Source organism: Herpailurus yagouaroundi, unplaced genomic scaffold, assembly GCF_014898765.1.
Source record: "Herpailurus yagouaroundi ecotype Mexico unplaced genomic scaffold, PumYag 67846, whole genome shotgun sequence".
Taxonomy (NCBI): Eukaryota; Metazoa; Chordata; class Mammalia; order Carnivora; family Felidae; genus Herpailurus; species Herpailurus yagouaroundi.
The window spans coordinates 20,368-43,787 of NW_024420637.1; the positions used below are offsets into that span (position 1 = coordinate 20,368).

Sequence of the window (23,420 nt, forward strand, 5' to 3'; positions counted from 1 at the left end):
GGCTATCCCTGTGCCATCTGATACGGTAGTGCGTGGCTATCCCTGTGCATCTGATAGAGCTAGCCATGTGTGGCTGTTGAAGGGTTGAAACGTGGCTAACGAACTGTTAAATTGCAGTAGCCACACGTGAATAGTGGTCATACTGGATAGCACGGGCCTCAGGTATATAGTGGGTATCTGTAGCTTAACTCTGTGGGAAGGAAACTTGGGGCCTGAAGGGATCTTAAGAAATGGTATAACCACTCTGACAGATGGGTGTTTTCTTACAAAGCTAAGCATACTCTTCCCATCCAACAGTGATGCTCCTAGGTATTTACCCAACTGACTTGAAAACTTAGGTCCACGTAGATCCCCGAATAGGAATGTTTGTGGTACTTGATAGTGATGGCCAGAAACGGGGAGCAGTCACAATGTCACTAAGAGGGGTGGATAAAGAAACTGAGGTGCATCCAGACAAGGGAATACTAATGAGTATTTTGATGATGGTATTTTGCACTGTTAATCCATGCAAAAACAAACTACCTTTAAATGCATTTTGTTAGGGAAAGGGGCCGGTCCGTAAAGGGTACATATTGCGTGATTTCATATATGATTTTCTGAAAAAGGCAAAAGTGTAGAGCTGCTGAGTGGATCAGTGGTTGCCAGGGATTTGGCGGAATGGGGGTGTGGAAGGTTGAATAGGTGAAGCACAGGGAATTTCTTAAGCGAGTGTGTTTCCTATGACCGTGGTAGGATCTATATAGCACTATAGTGGTCAGAGCCTGTAGAACCTCCTAGCACAAAGGGTGAAGCTTAATGTATGCAATTTTAGGAGGTCAGGTGCCCCAGGATGGATTGCAGACAGTGACAAAATGGTCTGTCCTAACCCCCGCCCCCCCAGGAGAAGAAACGATTCTGAGCTCATCAACATTGGAAATGAAGATTTTATGACTAAAGGCAAATGAAACTGTATATAGGCCCTGGATGTGGAGTGATAGCTGGCTCATGGGGGTACTGGTTAACTGCTCTGAAACCATTGTACATGGATGCTGGATTTGGACAACTAACACAATGGATAGTAGAGGGCGAGAGCCAAGTTTCTCCCTGTTAGAGTGTGATTTTACAGTTGGGTAAGGGGAGGAGGCTAGAATGATGTGTGTGATAGTGGGTTTGTTAGACCCCTCACTGTGAGCTCAGGTTTAGCTTCATACATCTGCAGAGGATCTCTATAGATCAATGTATCTGCACGGGTTCGTAGAACACTCAACTTTCCTTGTGCAGGCTGAGAGGGCCTAGAAGCAAGGACACCCTAGTAACTGTGTGCACACCTAGTGCCCGGTTTGGAACACTAAGATTGGGTTTCGAAGACCATTCCATAATAGGAACCAGGGCTCCCTGGAGCGATGACTGATTCTAGGACTGGGGCAGAGAAGGCACAAGAGGAGCCCGGAGTGTTGTCTAATGCTAGACATAGGGAAATGCTTAATAAGGGGGTAAAAGGCACTGTGAAGGAGCTCCTAAGGGCCAAAGCTAGAACAGTTGAATAAATGGGAGACCAGAGCAATCCTTCTCAGAGGGGTATGCATACAGGGAGGGGAGAGGGGAAGTGGAACCAGTTAGGACCCACGAGAAGCCCTGCAGACCTGGGAAACAGTGATGACCGTTACGGTGAGCGAGGGGGAGGAGCACCTCTGGAAAGATGACCCTACTGCAGCATCTCCGAGAACGTTCCTGCGGCATGTCAACCGTGTCTCCAGAGGCAGAGCAGGCATGCCTGAGCATAAGAGTAGCAGGAAGGTGTGAGGAGACAATGGGCTGACTGGGGGGAAAAGAAATGGGCAAGAGGATGAGCGGATGAGCCAGAGACGAATTGCAAGTGTATGTCTAATGAGAGGAAGTGAAAACCAGACTTGGAAATCTTGGGGAAAAGGGAGGTGGGAGGCCTTTACCTTTGTTCATGCAGAAGCTGAGTCCTTTCGACTGTTGGAAGATCCTAAAGCTCCTAACTTTTCATTTAATGTGTATTTATTTTCGAGAGCGACAGACACACTGAGCGTGAGCGGGGGAGGGGCAGAGAGAGAGGGACACACAGAATCTGAAGCAGGCTCCAGGCTCCGAGCTGTCAGCACAGAGCCTGACGTGAGGCTTCAGCCCCCACAGACCCATCATTACCTAAGCCAAAGTTGGATGCTTAACTGACGGAGCCACCCAGGCACCCCAGTTTTGTTCTTATGGCTGAGTGATAATTCCACTGTGTGTGTGTGTGTGTGTCTGTGCGTCCCCGTCTGTGCGTCCCTGTCTGTGCGTCCCCGTCTGTGCGTCCCCATCTGTGCGTGTATGCACACACACTTACATACCACATCTATCCCTTGTAAACAATGCTGCTGTAAACCTAGGGATGCATATGTCATTTCAAGTTAGTGTTCGTTTTCTTTGCACAGATACCCAGTAGTGGAATTACTGGAACATATGGTAATTCTATTTTTAACTTTTTTTTTTCTTTGGGTAGAGCACATGCATGTGAGCAGGGGAGGAACAGGGGGAGAGAGAATCCCGAGTAGGCTCCACACCCAGTGTGGAGCCCAACAGGAGGCTCGATCTCACAACTGTGAGATCATGACCTGAGCTGAGATGGAGTCAGACGTTCTTTAACTGAGCCACCCAGGCACTCCTATTTTTAACTTTTTGAGGAACCTCCATACTGTTTTCCACAGTGGCTGCACCAGTTTGCATTCCCACCAGCAGTGCAAGAGGACTCCTTTTTCTCCACATCCTCACCAGCATTAGTTTCTTGTGTTTTTTGGTTTTAGCTGTTCTGATAGGTGTGAGGTGATCTCTCACTGTGGTTTTGATTTGCATTTCCCTAATGGTGAGTGATGTTGAGCCTTTTTTTGGTGAGTCTGTTGGCCATCTGAATATCTTTGGAAAAGTGTGTATTCAGGTCCTTGACTCGTTTGTTGATTGGTTTTTTGTTGGATTGTAGAAGTCCTTTATATATTTTGGATATTAACTCCTTAATGGATAGATCATTTACAAATATCTTCTGCCATTCAGTAGGTTGCTTTTTGTTTTGTTGATGGTTTTCTTTGCTGTGCCAAAGCTCGCTATTTTGTAGTCCCGCTAGGTCTCTTCAGGCGAAGGAAGCAAGAACTATCTAGAAAAACACAGATCTACAGTTGATGTCAAAGATATTACTGCCTATGTTTTCTAGGAATTTTGTGATTTCAGCTCTCACATTTAGGACTTTAATTCATTTTGAGCTTATTTTTATGTGTGGTGTAAGAAAAGTGGTCCACTTTTATTGTTTTGCATGTAGCCGTCCAGTTTCCCCAGCACCATTTGCTGAAGAGACTGCTTTATCCCCCTGGTGTATGCTCTTGCCTCCTTTGTTGTAGATTAATTGACCATACGTGCGTGGGTTTATTTCTGGGCTCTCTGTTCATCTATGTGCCTGTTGTGCCACTGCATTACTGTTTTGATTACGACAGCTTTGGGGTACATCTTGCAATCAGGAATTGTGATATCTCCAGCTTTGTTCTTTTACCTCAAGGTTGTTTTGGCTCTTCAGGAGTCTTTCGTGGTTCCATACGAATTTTAGTGGTAGTCTAGTTCTGTGAAAAATGCTGTTGGTATTTTGACCGAGATTGCATGGCGTCTGTAAATTGCTTTGGGTAACATTGACATGTTAACAATACTGGTTCTCTGAGTCCCTGAGCACAGAATATTTTCTGTTGGTGTCCTCTTCGATTCTTTCATCCGTGTTTTAGGGTTTTCATAGTGTAGGTCTTTCAGCTCCTTGGTTTGGTTTACTTACAGGTGTGTGTGTGTGTATAATTTTTTTTTTTTGGTGCAGTGGTAAATGGCATTTTTTTTTTGCCACTTGATTATTACTGTATAGAGGTGCAACAGATTTCTGTATATTAACTTTGTATCCTGTGACATCACTGAATTCATTTATCGGTGCTAGTGTCTTTTGGTGGAGTCTTTGAAGTTTTCTGTGTATACTATCATGACATCTGCAAATAGTGACAGTTTTACTTCTTACCAATTTGGGTGTTTTTTTGTCCAATGGCTGTGGTAAGGACTTTGAGTACTATGTTGAATCAAAGTGGTGAGAGAGGACATCCTTGTTTTTCCTGATCTTAGAAGCGCTCAGTTGTTTACATACATTATGAGGTTAGCTGTTTTTTATCTATAGCCTTTATTATTTTTTTTTTTAAACTTTATTTGAATTGAAGTTCGTTAACCGAGAGTGTAATACTGATTTCAGGAGTAGAACCCAGTGATGCATCACTTACATACAACACCTAGTGCTCGTCCCAACAAGTGTCCTCCTTCCTGCCCATCGCTCATTTAGCCCATCTCCCCACCCACCTCCCCTCCAGCCACCCTCCGTTCTGTCGTGAAGAATCTCTTATGGTGGGGTGCTTGGGTGGCTCATTCGGTTAAGTGTCCAACTCTGGGTTTTAGCTAAGGTCAGGATCTCACTGTCCTGAGATCAAGCCCCGCATTGGGCTCTGTGCTGATGGCGCAGAACCTGTTTGGGATTCTGACTTCCTCTCTGTGCCCCTCACCTCACTTGTGCCATGTTTCTCTTTCTCAAAAATAGACATTAAAAAAAAAATCTTGGGGCACCTGGGTGGCTCTGTCAGTTGGTTAAGCATCTGACTCTTAGTTTTAGCTCCAGTCATAATCTTAGGTTTGTGAGTTCGAGCCCCGCATCTGGGTCTGCACTGACAGTGTGGGGCCTTCTGGAAGTTCTCTCTCACTGTCTCTGTGCCACCACTTGCACTTGGTCTCTCCAAAGAAACTTAAAAAAAACCAACACTCTGATGGTTTGCCTCCTTGTGTTTTTATTTTCTTTCTCCTTCCCTTGCCCTTTGTCCATGTGTTGTTTCTTAAATTCCATGTGTGTGAGATAATGTATTGGTCTTTCTCTGACTGATTATTTAGCTTAGCATAATACACTCTAGTTTTTTTATTTTTTTGATATGAAATTTATTGTCAAATTGGTTTCCATACAACACCCAGTGCTCATCCCAACAGGTGCCCTCCTCAATGCCCATCACCCACTTTCCCCTCCCTCCCACCCCTCACTTTATTCTCAGTTTTTCAGTCTGTTATGATTTGGCTCCCTCCCTAACTTTTTTTTTTTCCTTCCCCTCCCCCATGGTCTTCTGTCAAGTTTCTCAGGATCCACATGAGAGTGAAAACATACAGTCTCTGTCTTTCTCTGTATGACTTATTTCACTTAGCATAACACTCCAGTTCCATCCACGTTGCTACAAAAGGCCAGATTTCATTCTTTGTCATTTCCAAGTAGTATTCTATTGTACATACAAACCACAACCTCTTTATCCATTCATCAGTGGATGGACATTTAGGCTCTTTCCATAATACACTCTAGTTTCATTCACGTTGTTGGAAACGGAAAGATTTGATTCTTGTTTGATCACCAAGTAATATTCCATTGTGTGTAATACTACACACACACACACACACACACACACACACACACCCCACCTTCTTTGTCAGTTGATGGACCTTTGGGCTCTTTACATAATTGGGCTGTTGGTGATAGTGCTGCTGTAAACATCGGGGTGCGTGTGTCTCCCTATGAATCAGCATTTTTGTGTCCTTTGGATAAATACCTAGTATTGGAATTGCTGGGTCATGGGGTAGTTTAATTTTTAGTTTTTTGAGGAACCTCCACACTGTCCTTCAGAGCAGCTGCACCAGTGTGCATTCCCACCAGCAGTGCAATGTTTGTTGGTTTATATCCTGTTTACCTGACTTTTTTTGTATAAACTTGGTCCATGTCTTGTCTAATTTCCCCATTGTTTTGACTTGTAACAGCTCTTTGATATTATGAAAATTACTCCTGTCTCCACATCCTCGCGAGTACTTTGTTGCAGTGTATCACTTGTCTTTTGACTTGATTTCGTGCCATCTAGGTTTCTAATTCTTATGTGGTGAGATTGATACTGCTCGTTATTGCTTCTAGGTTGTGTGTCATGTTTGCAAAGGCCTTTCCTTAGAAATTATTCTTAGAAGATCTAGAATGTAAGAAAGGATAATGTTTAAAAGCCAAGATCTTGGGGCGCCTGGGTGGCGCAGTCGGTTGAGCGTCCGACTTCAGCCAGGTCACGATCTCGCGGTCCGTGAGTTCGAGCCCCGCGTCAGGCTCTGGGCTGATGGCTCAAAGCCTGGAGCCTGTTTCCGATTCTGTGTCTCCCTCTCTCTCTGCCCCTCCCCCGTTCATGCTCTGTCTCTCTCTTTCCCAAAAATAAATAAATGTTGAAAAAAAAAATTAAAAAAATAAATAAATAAATAAATAAAAGCCAAGATCTTAGAAACAGGGTTGATGCAATGGTTGAAAGGAAAAAAGTTACACGCCGAAACTGTATTATGCGCTTTGTGTCTTGTAGGTTTTCTCATGGAGTTTTTAAAAGAAGTGGCAGAGTATCGTCAGTCCAGAGCGAGCTGTGATGTGGGAACTCAGACAAGTTCCACATTGCCTGGCCAAGACTCACTTGGTAACTGGCTCTCCTTCAGAATTTTAATGTTTGTTTTCTCCTCAAGTGAAGGAAAGGACCTGATGTGCTGTACTATGGGTCTGTTCCTTGACTGGGAGGGGTGCAAGCCGCAGGGGGCACAGGTGCCTGCTTCCTCTGGAAGCCTCGCGGGAGGCGGCCAGGACTGCTCGCCCGCGCCACCCTCCCCTCTCTGAAGGCCCACGTGCTTCTCTGTGTGTTGGGTTCAACCTCTCATAACTGGGAGGTTCTTCGCTAGGTTTCCTCTAACTTGAATTTATGGCCACTAAGGAAATCCTTGACTGCGTGCCTTGTGGAGAAAACTAGAGAAGTCAGTGGCATATCACTTTGGTTTAGAGCTGAGGAAATAGGGGTCCCCAGAGGAAGCACAACTTGGAAATGTTCCTTCTGGGTCAGAATGGATAGTAGAATCCGAATTTTTTTTTCTTTTTTTAATTTTTAAAAACTTATTTTTGAGAGAGAGGGGGAGGGAGCATGAGCAGGAGATAGGCAGAGGAAGGGAGACACAGAATCTGAAGCAGGCCCCAGGCTTGGAGCTATCTGCACAGATCATGACGACGCGGGGATCAAACTCCTAAACCGGGAGATCATGACCTGAGCCGAAGTTGGACGCTTAACCAACTGAGCCACCCAGGCACCCCTAGAGTCCAAATCTTTCTAAAATTACATGATTAATCAGTTTCTTGGCACCTCCTGAGTCTTAAGGAGAATAATACTTCTAACCAGTAAAAAGAGAAGTCTGTTATTAGTAAAACATAAGCTATAGGATGAGGCCCTCATTTTGGCCTAGGTTTTATTCCATTGGGAGCATGGTACATGCTTATTCTAGAGAAGTACTGTCCAATAATAGCCACATGTGTAACTGTTAATTTTCTAGTAGCCATGGGGGGAGGGGGGGGAACAGGTGAATTTATTTTAATATAATTTATTTAACCCAGTATGTCCAAAGGATTCCAACATGTAATTGATCCAGAAAACATTAATGAGATTATTCTATATAAAATTTCCATACTCCATCCTTGAAACCTGGTGTGTCCTTTACACTTAAAGCGCCTCTCAATTTGAACTTGTCCCACTTCATGTACTCCGTGGCCACGTGTGGCTAGAGAGTCCTGTATTGGACGACACAATTGTAAAGCATTTGGAAAACTCAGAAAAGTAAATGGAAAACCTGTTGAAAGTTCTCTAAAAAGACGGACGCTGCCAATCTCTTCAAACTACTTGTGTCAGCCGCCTTGTCCGGTGCATCCTTTTTGGTGGGTGGTGTTCTCCACGATCGAGCTCATCCTGCAAGTCCGGGTTTGCGGTTGGTTGATGCTGGCCCTCAGCTGTTGTGGGGGCTGTGGGTCTACTGGAGAGAGCACTAGAATGACAGCCCAGCAAGACGAGCTTGCAGCCCCAGTCCTGCCCTTACACAGTTGCTTAGCCCTCTGGGACTCATTTAAACTATATGGGCATCTGCTTCCTTCTCTGCAAAGCAGAGGAGTCAAAATACGTGACCTTTGATTTATTTTAAGGTCCGTGTTTTGAACGTGTCAGTCAACTTTAACCACAGTCCAATAAAAGCACTCTCTGCCTTGGCACTTAGGGACTGGGAAGAGATGCCAGTGTTTTCTGACTTAAGTTGCAGTCTTGGCTTTCTTTCCCCCTGACATTGGATGGTGAGAATTTCCAATGTAAGGAATGGTGGAAACGGTTGTACAGTGAACACTTGTATACCTAGACTTACCCGGTAAATTTGTATCCTCCTTGCCTGATCGCTTATCCGACCCATCCATTAATCCATCTTAATTTTGTGGGGTTTCAAAGTAAATTGCAGACATCCTTCCCGTTGCCCCTAAGTATACTCTGTGCTTTTGAACAGAGCTCCAGCCTCTTGCTCAACTGACGACAGTTCCCTATGCTAATTTCCTATGTTGTTGTTTTAACAGTGGAGAAGCTTCAGCTTATTGATGATCAGTTTGCAGGTGCTTACCCTCAGCGTCCAAAGTTAGAATCCTTAGAAGTAAAGTTAAATGAATATAAAAGAGAAATAGAACAGCAGCTTCGGGCAGAAATGTGTCAAAAGGTGAGCTGTATCTTGTTCCTGTGCTTGTCTTGAATGTCTTTAAAAAAAAAAAGTTTAAGAGCAAATGTAAGCAGGGGAGGGGCTCAGAGAAGGTGAGAGAGAATCCTTAGCAGGCTCCACGCTGTCAGCATAGAACCTGACTCAGGGCTCGAGCTCAAGAACCATGAGATCATGAACTGAGCTGAAATCAAGAAGTCAGACGTGTCACCAACTGAGCCACCCAGGTGTCCTGTGATGTCTTCATCTTGGGTATGGGGGGGAAAAATAGAGAATTTTTATTAACAAATGTGATACACTGTTACGCATGCTTTTTCTTTCCAACTGATGTCATTTCTTATGCCTTTTGAGTGAATCCTACACGTATAATGAATGAGATGAAAGTAAAAATGAGTTAAACTAAGTATATTAGAGCATTAGTGTTAAACCTAACCCTGAAGAGAGAAGTTACTTTCTTAGTATAGTTTTGGTATTTACAATAATTGGTGATCGATTGGCAGTTAAAGTATTTTAAAGATACTGAAGTAGCAAAAGTTAAGATGGAAGAGAAAAGAAAGTCTGAGAGGGAATTGGCTGAGTTCCGGAACGAATTGGAGAGAGCTTGTCGAGCAAAATCTGACGCCCTTATTTCTCGGGAGAAGTTGGCTTTTGAGAGAATTCAGAAGCACCAAGAGGTAAGATTTCACAGTTCTTTGCCAGGTGTCTGTTTCCTGTGGCTGTTTGTAGATGGGCTTCAGGCCCTAGAGTGGGTTGTGACAGTTGGTTAGCCAAGATCAAGCCCTACAGGTGTATGAGGGATGGAGGTCAAGAGCACAAGTGGTAGGACTGGCCTTGATAAAGGTTATGGAGACTTCCTCCCCCTGGAGCGCTGGGAGGAAGGGACCGCGGGTGCTAGCTTCCATGTTGGGAGCAGGCAAAACTCCCCGCTGAATACGCTCCCTCCTCTCGGGCAGATGGGAGGGTCGGGGGGCAGCCTCGAGGAGAGGATCGGTGTGGAATGGCTGTGTGGGGGTGGGGGCCGAACAGCCCTCCGAAGCGGGCTGGACTGGCGGAGCTGTGTGGAGGCCCTGGCAGTGACACGGGCATCCCGCAGCCGAAGTGGATCGAACCAGGCGCCTGTAGGCAGTTGGTGTGGTACAGTCAGGTTAGCGAGGGCAGGAAGATCGAGGCGCTTGGGCAGTGGACCTGACGGAGCTGAGTTTACTTGGCTTGAGAAGGGCAGCCTCTTGAGGACATTGGGGTTCGGCGGGGTGGTGAAAGGGGCCGGAGGGGATGGTGGGCGGCTACTACCCCAGGGGGTTGGTGGGGGGAAACAGGGCTGTGTGGTGTTCTCGGAGGCCTCCAGGACAAGATGTCGGGACACTGATGGATGGAAGAGTAAGCGTGGGCCCGTAGGACAGGGCTGCGGGTTGAGATGTCACGTGAAGACTAGAAACAAAATGTAGTATGCTGCCCTTGGGTCACAGGGGTTGAGGGTCCCTGGAATTGCGGAGTCTAGGATTGTGAAAGGTGGCCATTCGATTTCTCCTGGAAAGTGACTGGACAGGAAGTGGAAAGGGCGAGGAGTGGCAGGAGGGATGGGGTCCACTCTGAGGAAAAACTGGTTCCTTTCCCAAGGGGCTGTCTTAGACGAGCCTGGATTCGGGACACTGCTGTGTCCAGCCAGAACCGCTGCTATGTGGAGACCTCGAAAGTTGGAGGGCTCCCTCCCAGCGCCCACCCTTGATTACAACTGCTCAGAAAGACCCAGTCATGTCCTATGATTTCGTGTACCGTTTCTGGTGATGGGGCTCTTAGAAAAAAATCAATGTTGGAGCCACTGTCTTTGAGACGATTGGATGTTTACGTTAATAACTGCATCCTCAAGACGGGTGACTGGCTAGTTCAGATCAGTTACCAGACCAGAATATTCATTGAGTTTGCTGATTCTCTTAAGGCTCTGGACAAGAAGGCCATCCTCATGCCAAGCATCCTGGCTTTCTTCCACTACCTGCAATGCCTTTCTTGTGCCCCTGATGAAACCCTCTTGGCCTTCAAATCCAGCTTGTGTGTCCCTTCCTTGTAATGCCTTCCCTGACTGACTCACTCAGGGTCCTGTTCCTGCCACAGTCCTGAAGTATTTTAGTTATAAAAGTCATCACATCCTAGTGTGATAATTTCTCTCTCTCTTTCCCTGACTAAACTGAATTTTGGAAAGATTGGAACTCTATCTGTTCGTCTTCCTCTAGTTCTGAGTGTGCTGTTAGACACATGCCAGGTACTCCGTGAAGCCTTGCTCAGCGAACACACAAATGGAAGTGTGGCCCATTCATTCACCTTGTTAACCGAGTCAGAATGACCTATGAACTGAAACTTTGAGACGACAGAACCAGGGGCATTCTATTCTTTGGAAGTTTTATTGCTACATGCACATTTCGTGTCCTTTTCTTGCTGACGCACTTGTCGAAATGTTAAGTGTCTGGGGGATGTCCGTTAGGTAGATTAAACAGAGCAGAGATGTTAGGAATATATGCTAATGGGGCCAAACAGTCATTGAAGGAGGGAATGCATGTTTGGGTGGCTAAATGGGCAAAAAGAGTATGCTGAATTGGAACCTCTTGAAAGTGAAATTGTAACCCTAAGTCTCTGTAGTTCTCTGGAATTGAGGAAGCACTATATTAGTTCAGATCTGTTCTATCTTCTTTAGCTTGCTTGCTGAAAACTAATGCTTCTGTACACAGATTGAAACCAAGGAGATTTATGCTCAGAGACAACTTCTCCTCAAAGATATAGACGTGCTAAGAGGCAGAGAAGCAGAGCTGAAACAAGGAATGGAAGCTTTTGAATTGTGAGTAACGTGTGTTCGTTTGGGATATTCAGAATGACGATTCAAAAGAACTAAATACACGTCTTAATAGTCTGATGTTAACTGCCAGTTGGAGTGTTCACTTGTAAAGGGGATCCCACCTAGCTTTAAAAGGCAGGCACAAATGAAGAGAAAGACTAGGGTTTCACTTATGAACTAGTACACATTAGAATGAAAAGCAGAGTGAGATGCCGTCATCGGGCTACAGTATGACCAGACACGTGACTTGAAGAAGCTGATAATGCTTGAACAAATGCCATGTTTCTCACTTACATCCAGTCATTCACATCCAGTAGCTGCATGTGTGCAAAGTAACAATTCCAGATACCCGGACCTGCCGCCCTCTCCTGCACTGCTGCTGTCGGGGGAGGGGGAAGACGGTGGCTCTGACTCGACTCCTACTGGGCAAAGAAACTACTGGTGGTTGTTTTTTTTTTTTTTTTCTTAGTACCAATTGCGGAGGGGCAGAGAGAGAGGGAGACAGAATCTGAAGCAGGCTCCAGGCTCTTGGCTGTCAGCACAGAGCCTGACCAGGGGCTTGAACTTCTGAACCGCACGGTTAGGACCTGAGCCAAAGTCAGACGCTTAGCCACACGCTGAGCCACCCAGGCACCCCTGGGTGAAACCATTTCTCTTGGTGTGTGTGTTCCTTTCCCTAAGTGCTCACATCTGTATCCTCCTTCATATCTCAGCTGGGATTAAGAGCAAGCTCCCCAGTCTGTAGTTGGTGGAATTAAGCTTTCTTTCCCATTTGGCGTCTTGAAACTCGAAATATTCCAGGAACCCTATTTTATTTAAGAGGTTTGTCTTTGTCTTTATTAATGTTTTTCATTTACGCAGGTGCTGTTCATTTGATTTCTTCCTACCTTACTCTCTTTGGAAATTCTCAAGTGGCAGTTTGCTAATGTGAGAGAAAAGAAAAGGGACAAAGTTTGGGCAGATTCTGGATTGTATAATCATGATTATGTAACCACTTCTTGAACCTCTGTTTGCCCTGCTTCTCTCTTGTAAGCACATTCAGTGAAGTGAATGGATTTACTCGTCCTTTGCTGTACAGATGGGGCAGCAGAGGGAGCCCTAGCACCAAGCCTTTATGCTTGGCCGGGAGCCCTCCCATCCCTGTGGTTTGGTCTAACTGCCTGTGAACCTGATTCCTGGCTCTGGAATTGTTTTTGTAGGTGTTTGAAGGTCTCCCCACGAAAAGCACTCCATTCTTCGAATTTGGAGGTTCTGATGGACTCATCTTCTGTTTTCGGCCTCTTCAGTCAATAGATGATTGAATGCCAAAAACGATTCTTGTACCTCTAATTGTTAGGGGCCAATCAGTTAAGACTCACAGTTAGAAATAATCTTCTAGGGGCGCCTGGGTGGCGCAGTCGGTTAAGCGTCCGACTTCAGCCAGGTCACGATCTCGTGGTCCGTGAGTTCGAGCCCCGCGTCGGGCTCTGGGCTGATGGCTCAGAGCCTGGAGCCTGTTTCCGATTCTGTGTCTCCCTCTCTCTCTGCCCCTCCCCCGTTCATGCTCTGTCTCTCTCTGTCCCAAAAAAAATAAACGTTGAAAAAAAAAAAAGAAATATTCTAGAAGAAACAAACACTTAAGGTACACTAAACTTGGCTTTGTGGCTTTGTAACTAAAAGCATCCTTCTCTGACCCCTCAGTTGATTGTGGCCCTTGATCCCCTGTACCCCCTTTTTGAGTGTGGGTTTTCTCCTGTAAGTGTAGAAAAGTAAGAAACCACTTTGGTCACGACACATTGACAGTCCCCTTAGCCAGGTGCCATCTGCTGGCTGATGAGCTAAAGTTGGTAAAGTAGAGGGACTTCTGGCTCTTTCAGTTCACTTCCCAGCAGGGAGGCCTTGTGAAGGTTTTACTCTGGAGCTAAAAACACAAGGTGTCTCTTTCCCTCTAAATGTGTTACTTCCGATGTTGGGGTTTTCTTACCTGCTTTCTTTCTCTTTGGCTAATTGCAGGGCTCAGCGGCTACAAGAAGAAAAAAATAAAAGAGCAACCGATGCACTTAGGAAACGGGAGCTGAATGTCCAGAGTATTGAGGAGACCTATGACCAGAAGCTCAAGAATGAGCTGCTCAAGTAATTGCTTGGCCTTGTTAAATCCTGTGTCTGAATTAAGTTGCTGGAAACATGGCCACACTGATGAAGTAGATAGAGCCGATGGTTGATGGCAAAATTGAGGGTTGAAAAACATCTATGTTGTCATTGGTAGTCCAGCCTTTCCTGTGAGCATTTAAGATGGGTTTAAAAAGATAGAGAATAGCATGCTCTGCTCATTTGACAAAAAAAAAAAAAAAAAATTGTTTTTAGCATTTGTTTTTGAGAGAGCAAGCAGGAGGAGTGGCAGAGAGAGGGGGACCCAGAATCCAAAGCAGGCTCCAGGCTCTGAACTGTCAGCTCAGAGCCCAACACAGGGCTCAAACTCCTGAACCACAAGGTCATGACCTAAGCCAAAGTTGGACACTCAACACACTGAGCCACCCAGGCATCTCTCATTCTTCCTCATAGCTTCTCTGACACTTCCTGAGTGCCTGTGGTTTGTTTTAAGTTGTTAGGGCACTTTACGACTTGCTCAGTTTGCACAGCCAAGAAGTCATAACATTGAAATTAATAAGTGCTCAGTTAATAGTGAGTAAATGCATGTGTAGTGAAGAGAGGATTCAACTCGGCTTCTCAGGGTATTTATTAGTAATTGATCTCATTTTTATTGCCTTGCTCTTAATTTGTCATTGTGCCATTACATCATACCTGCAAAGGTTTCTGGAGGCTCTTTTACTTTTGAGAGAATGAGGACGAGCAGGGGAGGGGCAGAGAGAGAGAGAGAGAGAGAGAGAGATGGAGACAGACCCAGAATCTGAAGCAGGCTCCAGGCTCTGAGCTGTCAGCACAGAGCCTGACACGGGGCTCAAACTCATGAACCATGAGACCATGACCAGAGCCAAAGTCAGATGCTCAATCAGCTGAGCCACCCAGGCTCCCCTGGAGGTTGTTTTTAAAAACTGCTGTTAAAGATTAGTAGGGGGCATCTGGGTGGCTCAGTCGGTTAAGCGTCTGACTTCGGCTCAGTTCATGATCTCATGGTTGGTGAGTTTGAGCACCGCGTCGGGCTCTGCGCGGACAGTGTGGAGCCTGTTAGGGATTCTGTCTCTGTCTCTCTAGTTAAAAATAAAACTTAAACACCATTTTCATTGTATGACTTTTGAAACAGTGGATTTTAGGTACATATTTTATGTCCACTCCTCTAACCTACTAGTGAACACTGAAGTAGCTCTAGTCATTAAATGCAGAATAAATGAAACACGTATATGTGAATTCAGCATAGCCGTGGATACAGAGAACTGTTGGGTATCGTTTGTCTTGGTGTGTCCTTGGAGGCCTCGGGTGTCCTTCTATGGTTCAGCCAGTGTTGAATTTGGGAGGACATCATGGGAGTGCCTCTCTGCTTTTTCTGACCTCTCAACCGCAAAGTCAGTTGGCAACAGCTGGTGGAGGTGGCTGAAACCCCGTAAGATGAGCCTTTGGGTGTCTCTAATTCAGATCTCCTGCTGTTGGCAGTCGGCCGTCAGGACTGTGCTCCGCCCCTAAGGGCCAAAGTTCCTCCCTGAGGGAAGAGAGACGGGACAGGTGAATTGCAAGTGACCGACTTGGTTATCATTTGGGATTTAGGGCCCGTCACGCACACCGGAAGTTTAACTTAATTGACTTCTTGGTGTCGGTCGAGACCAAGGGAGAGAGAATTGTGCTTGGTGACCTCGCAGCAACAGGACCCTTCGTTTTGTGTGATTGAGTTTGGGGACCGAATTTACAGGATCACAACAGAGTTCTCCAGACCTTTCACGTTTGGAATTCAGATCCTTGGCTCTCTTCCTGAGAGAGTCTGAGGTTTGCACGTGGTCACTTTCGGTGCCCCGGTCCCGTAGATAAGCTCGGGTATTGATAGTCCATCCAGGAGAGTGACAAGCTCATTTTAGTTTTTCTGACCTGCAGGTATCAACTTGAATTCCAGGACAACTATATCGCTAGAACTCACAGGCTGATAGAAGATGAAAGGAAGAATAAAGGTGACTCTGGGGACGAGCTCTGTTCACTGTGACAGAGGCTGTTAGCTTGCGAGTGCCTGTTCTGTATTCTAAAAAAACCTATCGTTTACACCTGGTGTTACTGCAAAAAGTACATGGTTTTTATTAATCTTACAAAGTTGGTTTTTTAATACATTTTTGTGAATCTTCACCTTTAACCTTTCGTATATTCGCAAAGGTTAGTGATTCACCAGCAGGATTTTATCCAACTTTCTTTCAGTGTATTTTGATAGATGTGACTATCAAGAAAGTGGCAGCGACTTTTTGCCATCGGGTAAATACTATTAACCACGAGACACTACAATTTTTACTTCCGGAAAATTGTAACTTCTCTGTCCCTGTGATCTAGTTTATTTCTTCTACTTCTAATGTATTCGTATGCTTCATGATATTTTCATGTGACATAGAATCTTTTCTTGGTAAGTTTTTTTTTTTATTTGAGAGAGAAAGGAACCCCAAGTAGGCTCCACACTATCAGTACAGATGCGGGGATCAAACTCCTGGAACTGTGAGATGACGATCTGACCCAAAACCAAGAGTCGGATGCTTAACCAACTGAGTGACCCAGGCGCCCCTACTTGACCTATAATCCCTTAAATTCTTGAATATATTAGCTCAAGAGTAGGAAAGCTGGATAATTTTTTAGTCTTTGGGATGCTGGACATCTTAATATATTTCTGGGAATTTGTCGATGAAAAGAAGTTAAACTTCTAGTGGCGATTTCAAATGGACTCTTGGGAGTAAACCAAGGCTAAGCACTTGATGCTGACTGGTCAGGTCACCCCGTGTACATCTGCTCGCAGCTAGCCTGTGGAGGCTGATACTTCTATGTACCCGTGCTGTCACGCGTTTGGCAAGTCAGGGTTTTGATGTTACATCTCCATAGACCGTGTTAGATGAAGTGAAAATGACAAAATCATAAATACAGAATCCCAACAGACAAATCTGTCTTTAAGGAAGTTCTGACCTGACGGCGCGCGGGCCCTGTGCTCAGAGCCGATGGTGTAAGTGGTGACTTTTGTGCAGCAGGACTAGGCTTGCCGCGTATTCGACCGTTAGAGTTACTTGCCGTCACATGTTGAGTAATGGGGCTTGTTTCTTACTTGGCTGCTGATTTGTTTTGACCTTGACATCTGCTATTCAGATAATGAAATAATGGTCGTTAGGTGTGACATAGTGGCCATAAGTTATTAAACGACTTGTATTCACTAGGAAAACTTGATGTTAATTGGTTGGCTCTTTTCTTTCAGAAAAAGCTATACATTTGCAAGAGGAGCTCACAGCTATTAATGCGAAAAAGGAAGAATTTGGTCATTCTGTAAAACGTGTCAAAGAGCTCGAGGTAATGAAGTCTTGTGTTTTGAAATCGACATGAGGCAATATATGAACCTAGAGCTTTAGTCCTGCGTGATTTATCTTACGTTGTCCTCTTGGCGTGTTGGGACTTGTTTCCATCTTAGTCTCCTGGGGAAGCACAGCAAGAGGATGTCCTTTGGGGCCTAGATCCCTGCCTGAATCCCGTGTCTCTCCCTTTCTGCTTGTGTGCCTTGGGGCAAGCTCTGTGACCTCAGACTCCTCCTGTGTAAACTCTGGGATGTTCCCACCATGCGTGGTTGTGGAGGGAGTTCGGGGAGCTGAGTTTTGCACGTCGTACGCGGCTTGTATGCACTAGCTTCTACCTCAGCCTCTTCTCCCTTCCCATCAAGGGCAGGAAGACTTCCTGTCAGGATGTCAGGATCTCCCAGCTTAAAACCCGATGAGATGCGCTTTTCACATGCCACTGTTACTTCACTTGGATTAAGCTGTGTGTTTGCGGGGCACCTGGGTGGCTCAGTCGTTTAAAGCATCCAACTTCGGCTCAGGTCGTGATCTCACAGTTCATGGGTTCGAGTCCTGCGTCTGGCTGTGTGCTGACAGCTTGGAGCCTGGAGTCTGCTTTGGATTCTGTGTCTCTCTCTCTCTCGTTCTCTTTTTCTGCCTCTCTCAAAAAAAATAAAAACTTCTGTGCTGTGTGAAGGACAGAGGTGGAACTTGAGGTACATAAAATGTTAGGCACAGAACCTATTTTTGTAGCCTGTTTTGTAGCACTTTAGACAGAGAACATAGTTTGTAAGGACTTGTGTATTAGAGAACTCTGTAGGCTTCTGTAACCACACTTGAGCTGTATTGTACTACTAAGAGGAAAGCACCCCACAGCGCGTTAGTGAGATCTCCCCCTTTGATACTTAAGAAATGCCTTGCTGCAATCTGGGGTTGATTTGGGGGGCCCTTAGTTGCCTCTGAGGAGAGGACTTCTGCTGTGGTTCGGGTCTCCTTGCAGAGAAACAGACTTGGGTCAGATGACCTTCATTAAATCGTGGCGCCCAGCCTCAGGCAGCTTGGCAGCCTGGACTTAGGCGGTACTGTAGCCACCCACTGTTCAGACAGGTGTTGCTGTTTCGATTCCAGCTTGAGTTAGAGTCGGTCAGAACCCAGTCTTTGGCGATAAGCAAGCAAAACCACCTGCTGAGAGAAAAGGTGAAAGAAATGAGTGACTATTCGCTACTGAAACAAGGGAAACAGGAGCTTCAGGCGCAAAATCAATTACTTAAACAACAGCTGGAAGAGACCAGAAGTGAGAACTTGCGTCTTCTAAACCGTAAGTCTTGTCTGGATTGGCTTGTCTTTGTGATTGACACTGGCTCAGTATTCCGAAACTGCTCTGTCCTATAAGGGAGGCTTCAGTTGAGAAGATTTTCTCAAATTTCGTGGATTGAAGGTACATTCTTTTCACTCGCTGCCACGAAATTGCGTCACTAACAAGTTTTCAACTGTATAAATACGCCTCTCTGGGTGGCCCTTGGCTCTCCTTCCCTCTGAATGCTGGTTGGGTTTGGCCAGTGGGGACACACTCCCGTGCTTGGAGGGAGGGAAAAGAGTGAGGTCGAGGTGGCTGTGATCCCTTCCGCGTCTCCTCCCGTGCGGTAGGCCGGGGCGGGCCCTGGGCCTCAGCCAGGCAGGAGCCCAGGCCTTGGCTTCTCAGGGCTCTGTACCTGCTCGCGGTCTCCGGGTCTGGGAATTCCTCCCCTTCTGACCCTCCAGGCCCTAGGAGCGTTGACAACAGGGCCCCGGTACCCCGGGGAACTACACTGTCCTTCGTGGCTACCCGATGTGAGTCCCTTTAGTAAAGGATCTTCCAATGACCCGAACTGGGACACCATCTGCTTTCTGCCTGGACCCTGAGTGCTGCTGACAGATGCCCAGGTCGGACTGGACGTCGGGGCACTCGTTGGCAGGTTCTGACAGGTTCCTCCTGTGCCTTCTGTGCGTACTAGGGCAGATTGGTGGGCTTTCATGTTAATTTCTGGATTTGAAAGAATTCTTTTACCGGGAGTACAATCCTGGAGAGCTGTAAAGTGTGCAGTCACGTGCATTAAATTATTTTGTTCTGGGGCGTCTGGGTGGCTCAGTCGGTTAAGTGACTAACTCTTGATTTTGGCTCAGGTGATGATCTTGCAGTTCATGAGTTGGAGACCTTGCGCCGGGCTCTGCACTGACAGTGCGGAGCCTATTTGGGATTCTCTCTTTCTCCCTGTCTCTGTCCCTCAGTGCTTGTATGCGTACGCGTGCTCGGCCTCTCTCTCAAAATAAGTAAACTTAAATAAACTTTTTTTTAAAGTAATTCTTTTGTTGGGAAGTTGGTGAGTTAAGATGGCTCTTAGTCTCCTTAATTACTATCATGTACAAAGGGAAGAACAACGTAAAGCCTCTTGAGCTGCTTTGGTTAGGTGAAACGAGAAAACGTGAGGCTGGTGACAAGCAGGCTTTTTTACCTTCACAGACCTGGCTCAGCCTTCTCCAGAGCTGGTGGCTTTTCAGAAAGAACTAAAGAAAGCAGAGAACGCTATCGTGTGTGAGCATAAGGAGTTCGAGATCCACAGGCAGAACCTGCAGAAGCAGCTGCAAAGTGAAGTGAGTACTGCCTGGCTCACCCAGGCATCTGGGCGGCCGCTCTGTGGGCCTGGGGACTCGGTGTGCGCCACACCGGCACCAGTCAGCCGGTGGCATCAGAAATGAGCCCCCAGTCTGCTGATTACTCCCCCAGTGTTCTTTGTCCTTGGAGAAAACTCTCAAGCTGTTGTGTGACCTTAGGTTCCCCATAGTAATAAAACCGAGGGGAAAGTAAACCCCCCTAAACACGCAGTTTTCCAATCCCTGTTGGTGCTCCCTGGTAAAAGTAGCTGATTCCCCCCCCTGTGATGCAACAGTATTGATGCTCTTTCTGACGTCTGCCTCTTGTGCTGGAGTAGCTGTTGTTCGAGAGGAGTGCAAAAGGAGCTGTGGAGCTTGCTGGTGGGTTCTGTTGTTGTTTCATCTGGACCCCGGGGGTGATGGGTGTCCGGCTGCCGAGAATTGGCCAAATTGATGAAGAAAATCAGCCCGATGAGAGAATTGTGCCTTTGGAAGTATGCTGTGTGATTGGTTTTACATGGATTTCTTTTCCTTCTCTAAATCTTGGCAGATTGAACGTTCTGCACAGCTGAAGGCCCAGATCCTTGATTACGAAGATTGCATAAAGAGATTAATGAGACAGGTGGATGATTTGAAATTGCAACTGAAACAAACTCAGACGGGTTAGAGACCTCTTTAACTTGCGTGAGGGTGCACAGGTGGGAGAGAATGCGAGCAGCTTCTGATGCTTGGGAACACGTAATGAAGATGATTCAGTGAAGTTGTAATTCTCACAGTAGGGAAAAGCTTTAGAAATGTGTCACCTTACAAGTAAAACTCTTGTCTTGGGGCACCCGGGTGGCTTAGTCAGTTAAGCGTCTGACTTCAGCTCAGGTCATGACCTTGCGGTTGTGGGATTGAGCCCCATGTCAGGCTCTGTGCCGACAGCTCAGCCTGGAGCCTGCTTAGGATTCTGTATCCCCCCCCCCACTTCTCTCTCCCCCTCCCCCCTCTGCGTGAAGAAAGCAGGCCGTGAAGCCATAGCTGGTACATGCACTCTCTTGATAAATGTTGATCATGACTGCAGCTTCAGAAAGTGTTGAATGTGCGAGTTTGTCCTGAATACTTTGATTTTTGCAAAAGAATGCTCTTGATCTCTTTTAACTCTATCCTCCACCTTTTCCCATCCTTTCTCACACTGTCGTTTTGTAACCCATAGCCCTAGAGAACGAGGTGTACCGCCACCCAAAGAATTCTCTGCTCGATCGGCCCATCAGCGGATTAATGGGTGGCGACGTGGTGGTACCTCACAATGGTGACCTGAACGGGGATTTCTTGAAAGATGCTTTCGGACTGGAAAGGCTGACGGCAGGCATGCTTCTGTCAAGGATCGCAAGTGACCCAAGTGCGAGCACCGGGAGTAGTTCCCCCGATTCTGACCTGGAGTTTGTAGCCAAGACCAAGGCAAGGGTGAAAGAGCTAGAGGATGAGGCCGAGCGTTTGGAGAAAGCTTTCCGAACTTACCATCCAAGAGTTCATCCACGCCCCACGGGAAGGTCTTCAGCCAAGAGCCCGCCACCCCTGCACGCGACAGGAACGCCCAAAAAGGCCACTTCCGGTTCCCCTGGAAGACGTACTTCCGCAGAGGACGCGGCTGTCCCTGAGCAGCCTCTGGCACGCACACCCGAGGAGGACAGGAGCAGCGCTTCGGCTTCTGAGGCGCGGCCGTGCGAGGGCATGCCCTCCAGACGCCTCTCCTCCACTCCGCTGCCAAAGGCCGAAAGCAGCCTCCTTGCTAAAGTGTATCTGGAAGGTGAGCTGCCAAGAGGGTTGCGGGGTGCTCTGTATTTGGAAGCTTCTGGTGCTCAGAAGGCCTCTGAACCGAGTGAGAGTGCAGCCCGGGACGGCAGGAAGGAGCAGGAGCTGAGCCTGGCAGAGCCCGAGCTCCAGCAGTCGTGTCCTTGGTCTCAACCTGCCTTGTCTGGCTGACGGTGGCATCTCCCACACGGGGCGGGGATGCCGAGGGAGGTAGTGGGGTAGTGTCCCATTTTACCATTTTCCTTGGTGTGCAGACCTGTGCTGAGTGACTGGTGGCTTTCCCTTTACCTCTGGTGAGTTGCATGTTTGTCACTGCTGTAGTTGTATTTAGGTGCTTGAATCATCAGTTTGGTAGATCATCTATGTGTCCTACCCAACTGTTTGCAAGGGTAATGTTAGCTTTTTGAAGGTAACAGAACTGTTCAGAAACGACGTTGCTACCTTCTCCTTGCAATTTGTAATGGTCAAGCTTTCTGCCCCTTAGGTGGGGACAGATCCGGTGCTGCTGGCTGCAGTCCTGGTCCTGAGACAACGCCCCAGCCATCACCCTCTGAGTCCGGGCACAGCCCTTCCCTCCACCTGCTGCCCAGCCCTCCGGAGCAGGCCAGGTAACCCCGCCTTCCCCTCGGCCACACCCACTCTGGGTAGCCTCACCGGGCTCACGCTGGACTTGTTGGGGGTTTGGGGGATATGAAAGACCACGTGGCAGTACAGAATTTGTAATCAGATTGTAAGATGACGTATGATCTTTGAGAATCCTCTAAATAACCTGCTTGGAGAAAATAACTCCTTTTAGCAAGTAAGTAATTTCTACTGGTTTGCCAAGCTTGGCGTGTAGAATAGAGACGATGGGGTCAATAAACATCTTCATAGTTGCAAGAGTAGACTCAGTTTACAAAGATAAAACCAATGTACAAAACATGCAAAAACAAATGCAGTTGAAAACAATTTTTGGGTCCCCTGGAGGGCTCAGTCGGTTAAGTGTCTGACTTCGGCTCAGGTCATGATCTCACGGTTTGAGTTTGAGCCTTGTGTCGGGCTCTGTGCTGACAGCTTGGGAGCCTGGAGCCTGCTTCGGATTCTGGGTCTCCTGCTCTCTGTGCCCCTCCCCTGCTCATTCTGTGTCTCTGTCTCTCTAAAAAATATAAAAAAAAGTTGAAAACATTTTCACACATTGTTAGTCACTCAAATATTTCGGCATTTAAAATATAAACAATGTTCTAATTTTTTTTTTGGACCCGAGTATAGTTGACTCACAATGTTGGATTCGTTTCAGGTGTACAGGATAGTGATTGGACTCTGGATGTTATGCTGTGCTCCCCACGAGTGTAGCTGCTATGCAGTATTGTTAGACTCCCCTTGAGCGAATTCCCTGTGCTGTACCTTTCATACCTGTGGCTTCCTCGTTTCCTAAGTGGAAGCCTTTACCTCCCACCCACCTTCACCCTTCTGCCCACCCCTCCACTCCCTCTCCCAACTGTCAGTTTGTTTTCTGTATTTAGAGGTCTTACTCTTTCTTATTCACTTATTCTTGAGATGCCACATAGAAGTGAAATCATAGGGTATTTGTCTTTCTCAGTCTGACTTATTTCATTTAGCATTATGCCCTCTAGGTCCATGCACGTTGTTGCAAATGGCAAAAATCGCATCCTTTATTATGGCTAATATCCCGCTAGGTATAGGTGTGTGTATACATGCTTACACACCCACGTTTCTTTATCCATTCTTCAGTCAGTAGATCCTCGGGTTGCTTCTGATCTTGGGTATTGTAAGTAATGCTGCTGTAAATAGAGGGGTGCATAGATGTCTGCAAATTAGTATTTGTTGTCTTTGAATAAATACCCAAGAGTGGAATTGCTAGATGATCCGGTAATTGTATTTTTAATCGTTTGAGGAAGCTCCGTATTGTTTTTCAGTCGCTGCACCACTTGGCTTTCCCATCAACAGTGCTGGAGGGTTCCTTTCTCTCTACACCCTCACCAACACTTGGTGGTACTTGGCGTTTTGATTCTGGCCATTCTGACACCTGTCACCTGATCTCTCCTTGTAGTTTTAACGTTTTTTTATTTTTGAGACAGAGACAGAGCGTGAACAGGGGAGGGGCAGAGAGAGAGGGAGACACAGAATCTGAAACAGGC

General features: G+C 46.5%; 1 protein-coding gene across 7 annotated transcripts in view; it reads left to right on the forward strand.

Annotated features, from left to right (window-relative positions):
• Window positions 1-23,420, forward strand: part of OFD1 (OFD1 centriole and centriolar satellite protein) — a 42,419-nt gene that overhangs the window by 7,987 nt on the left and 11,012 nt on the right. For 6 of the 7 annotated variants that reach the window (XM_040469095.1, XM_040469099.1, XM_040469096.1 and 3 more), the window contains 12 exons: window positions 6,408-6,515; window positions 8,465-8,601; window positions 9,099-9,272; window positions 11,319-11,425; window positions 13,415-13,534; window positions 15,443-15,516; window positions 16,785-16,876; window positions 17,983-18,172; window positions 19,355-19,485; window positions 20,036-20,147; window positions 20,684-21,277; window positions 21,767-21,890. In XM_040469095.1, coding sequence (XP_040325029.1) covers window positions 6,408-6,515; window positions 8,465-8,601; window positions 9,099-9,272; window positions 11,319-11,425; window positions 13,415-13,534; window positions 15,443-15,516; window positions 16,785-16,876; window positions 17,983-18,172; window positions 19,355-19,485; window positions 20,036-20,147; window positions 20,684-21,277; window positions 21,767-21,890 — 1,963 coding nt within the window. Of the gene's footprint in view, window positions 1-5,681; window positions 6,072-6,325; window positions 6,516-8,464; window positions 8,602-9,098; window positions 9,273-11,318; window positions 11,426-13,414; window positions 13,535-15,442; window positions 15,517-16,784; window positions 16,877-17,982; window positions 18,173-19,354; window positions 19,486-20,035; window positions 20,148-20,683; window positions 21,278-21,766; window positions 21,891-23,420 lie in introns of those variants that run through there. The other variant, XM_040469100.1, reaches the window with a different exon arrangement.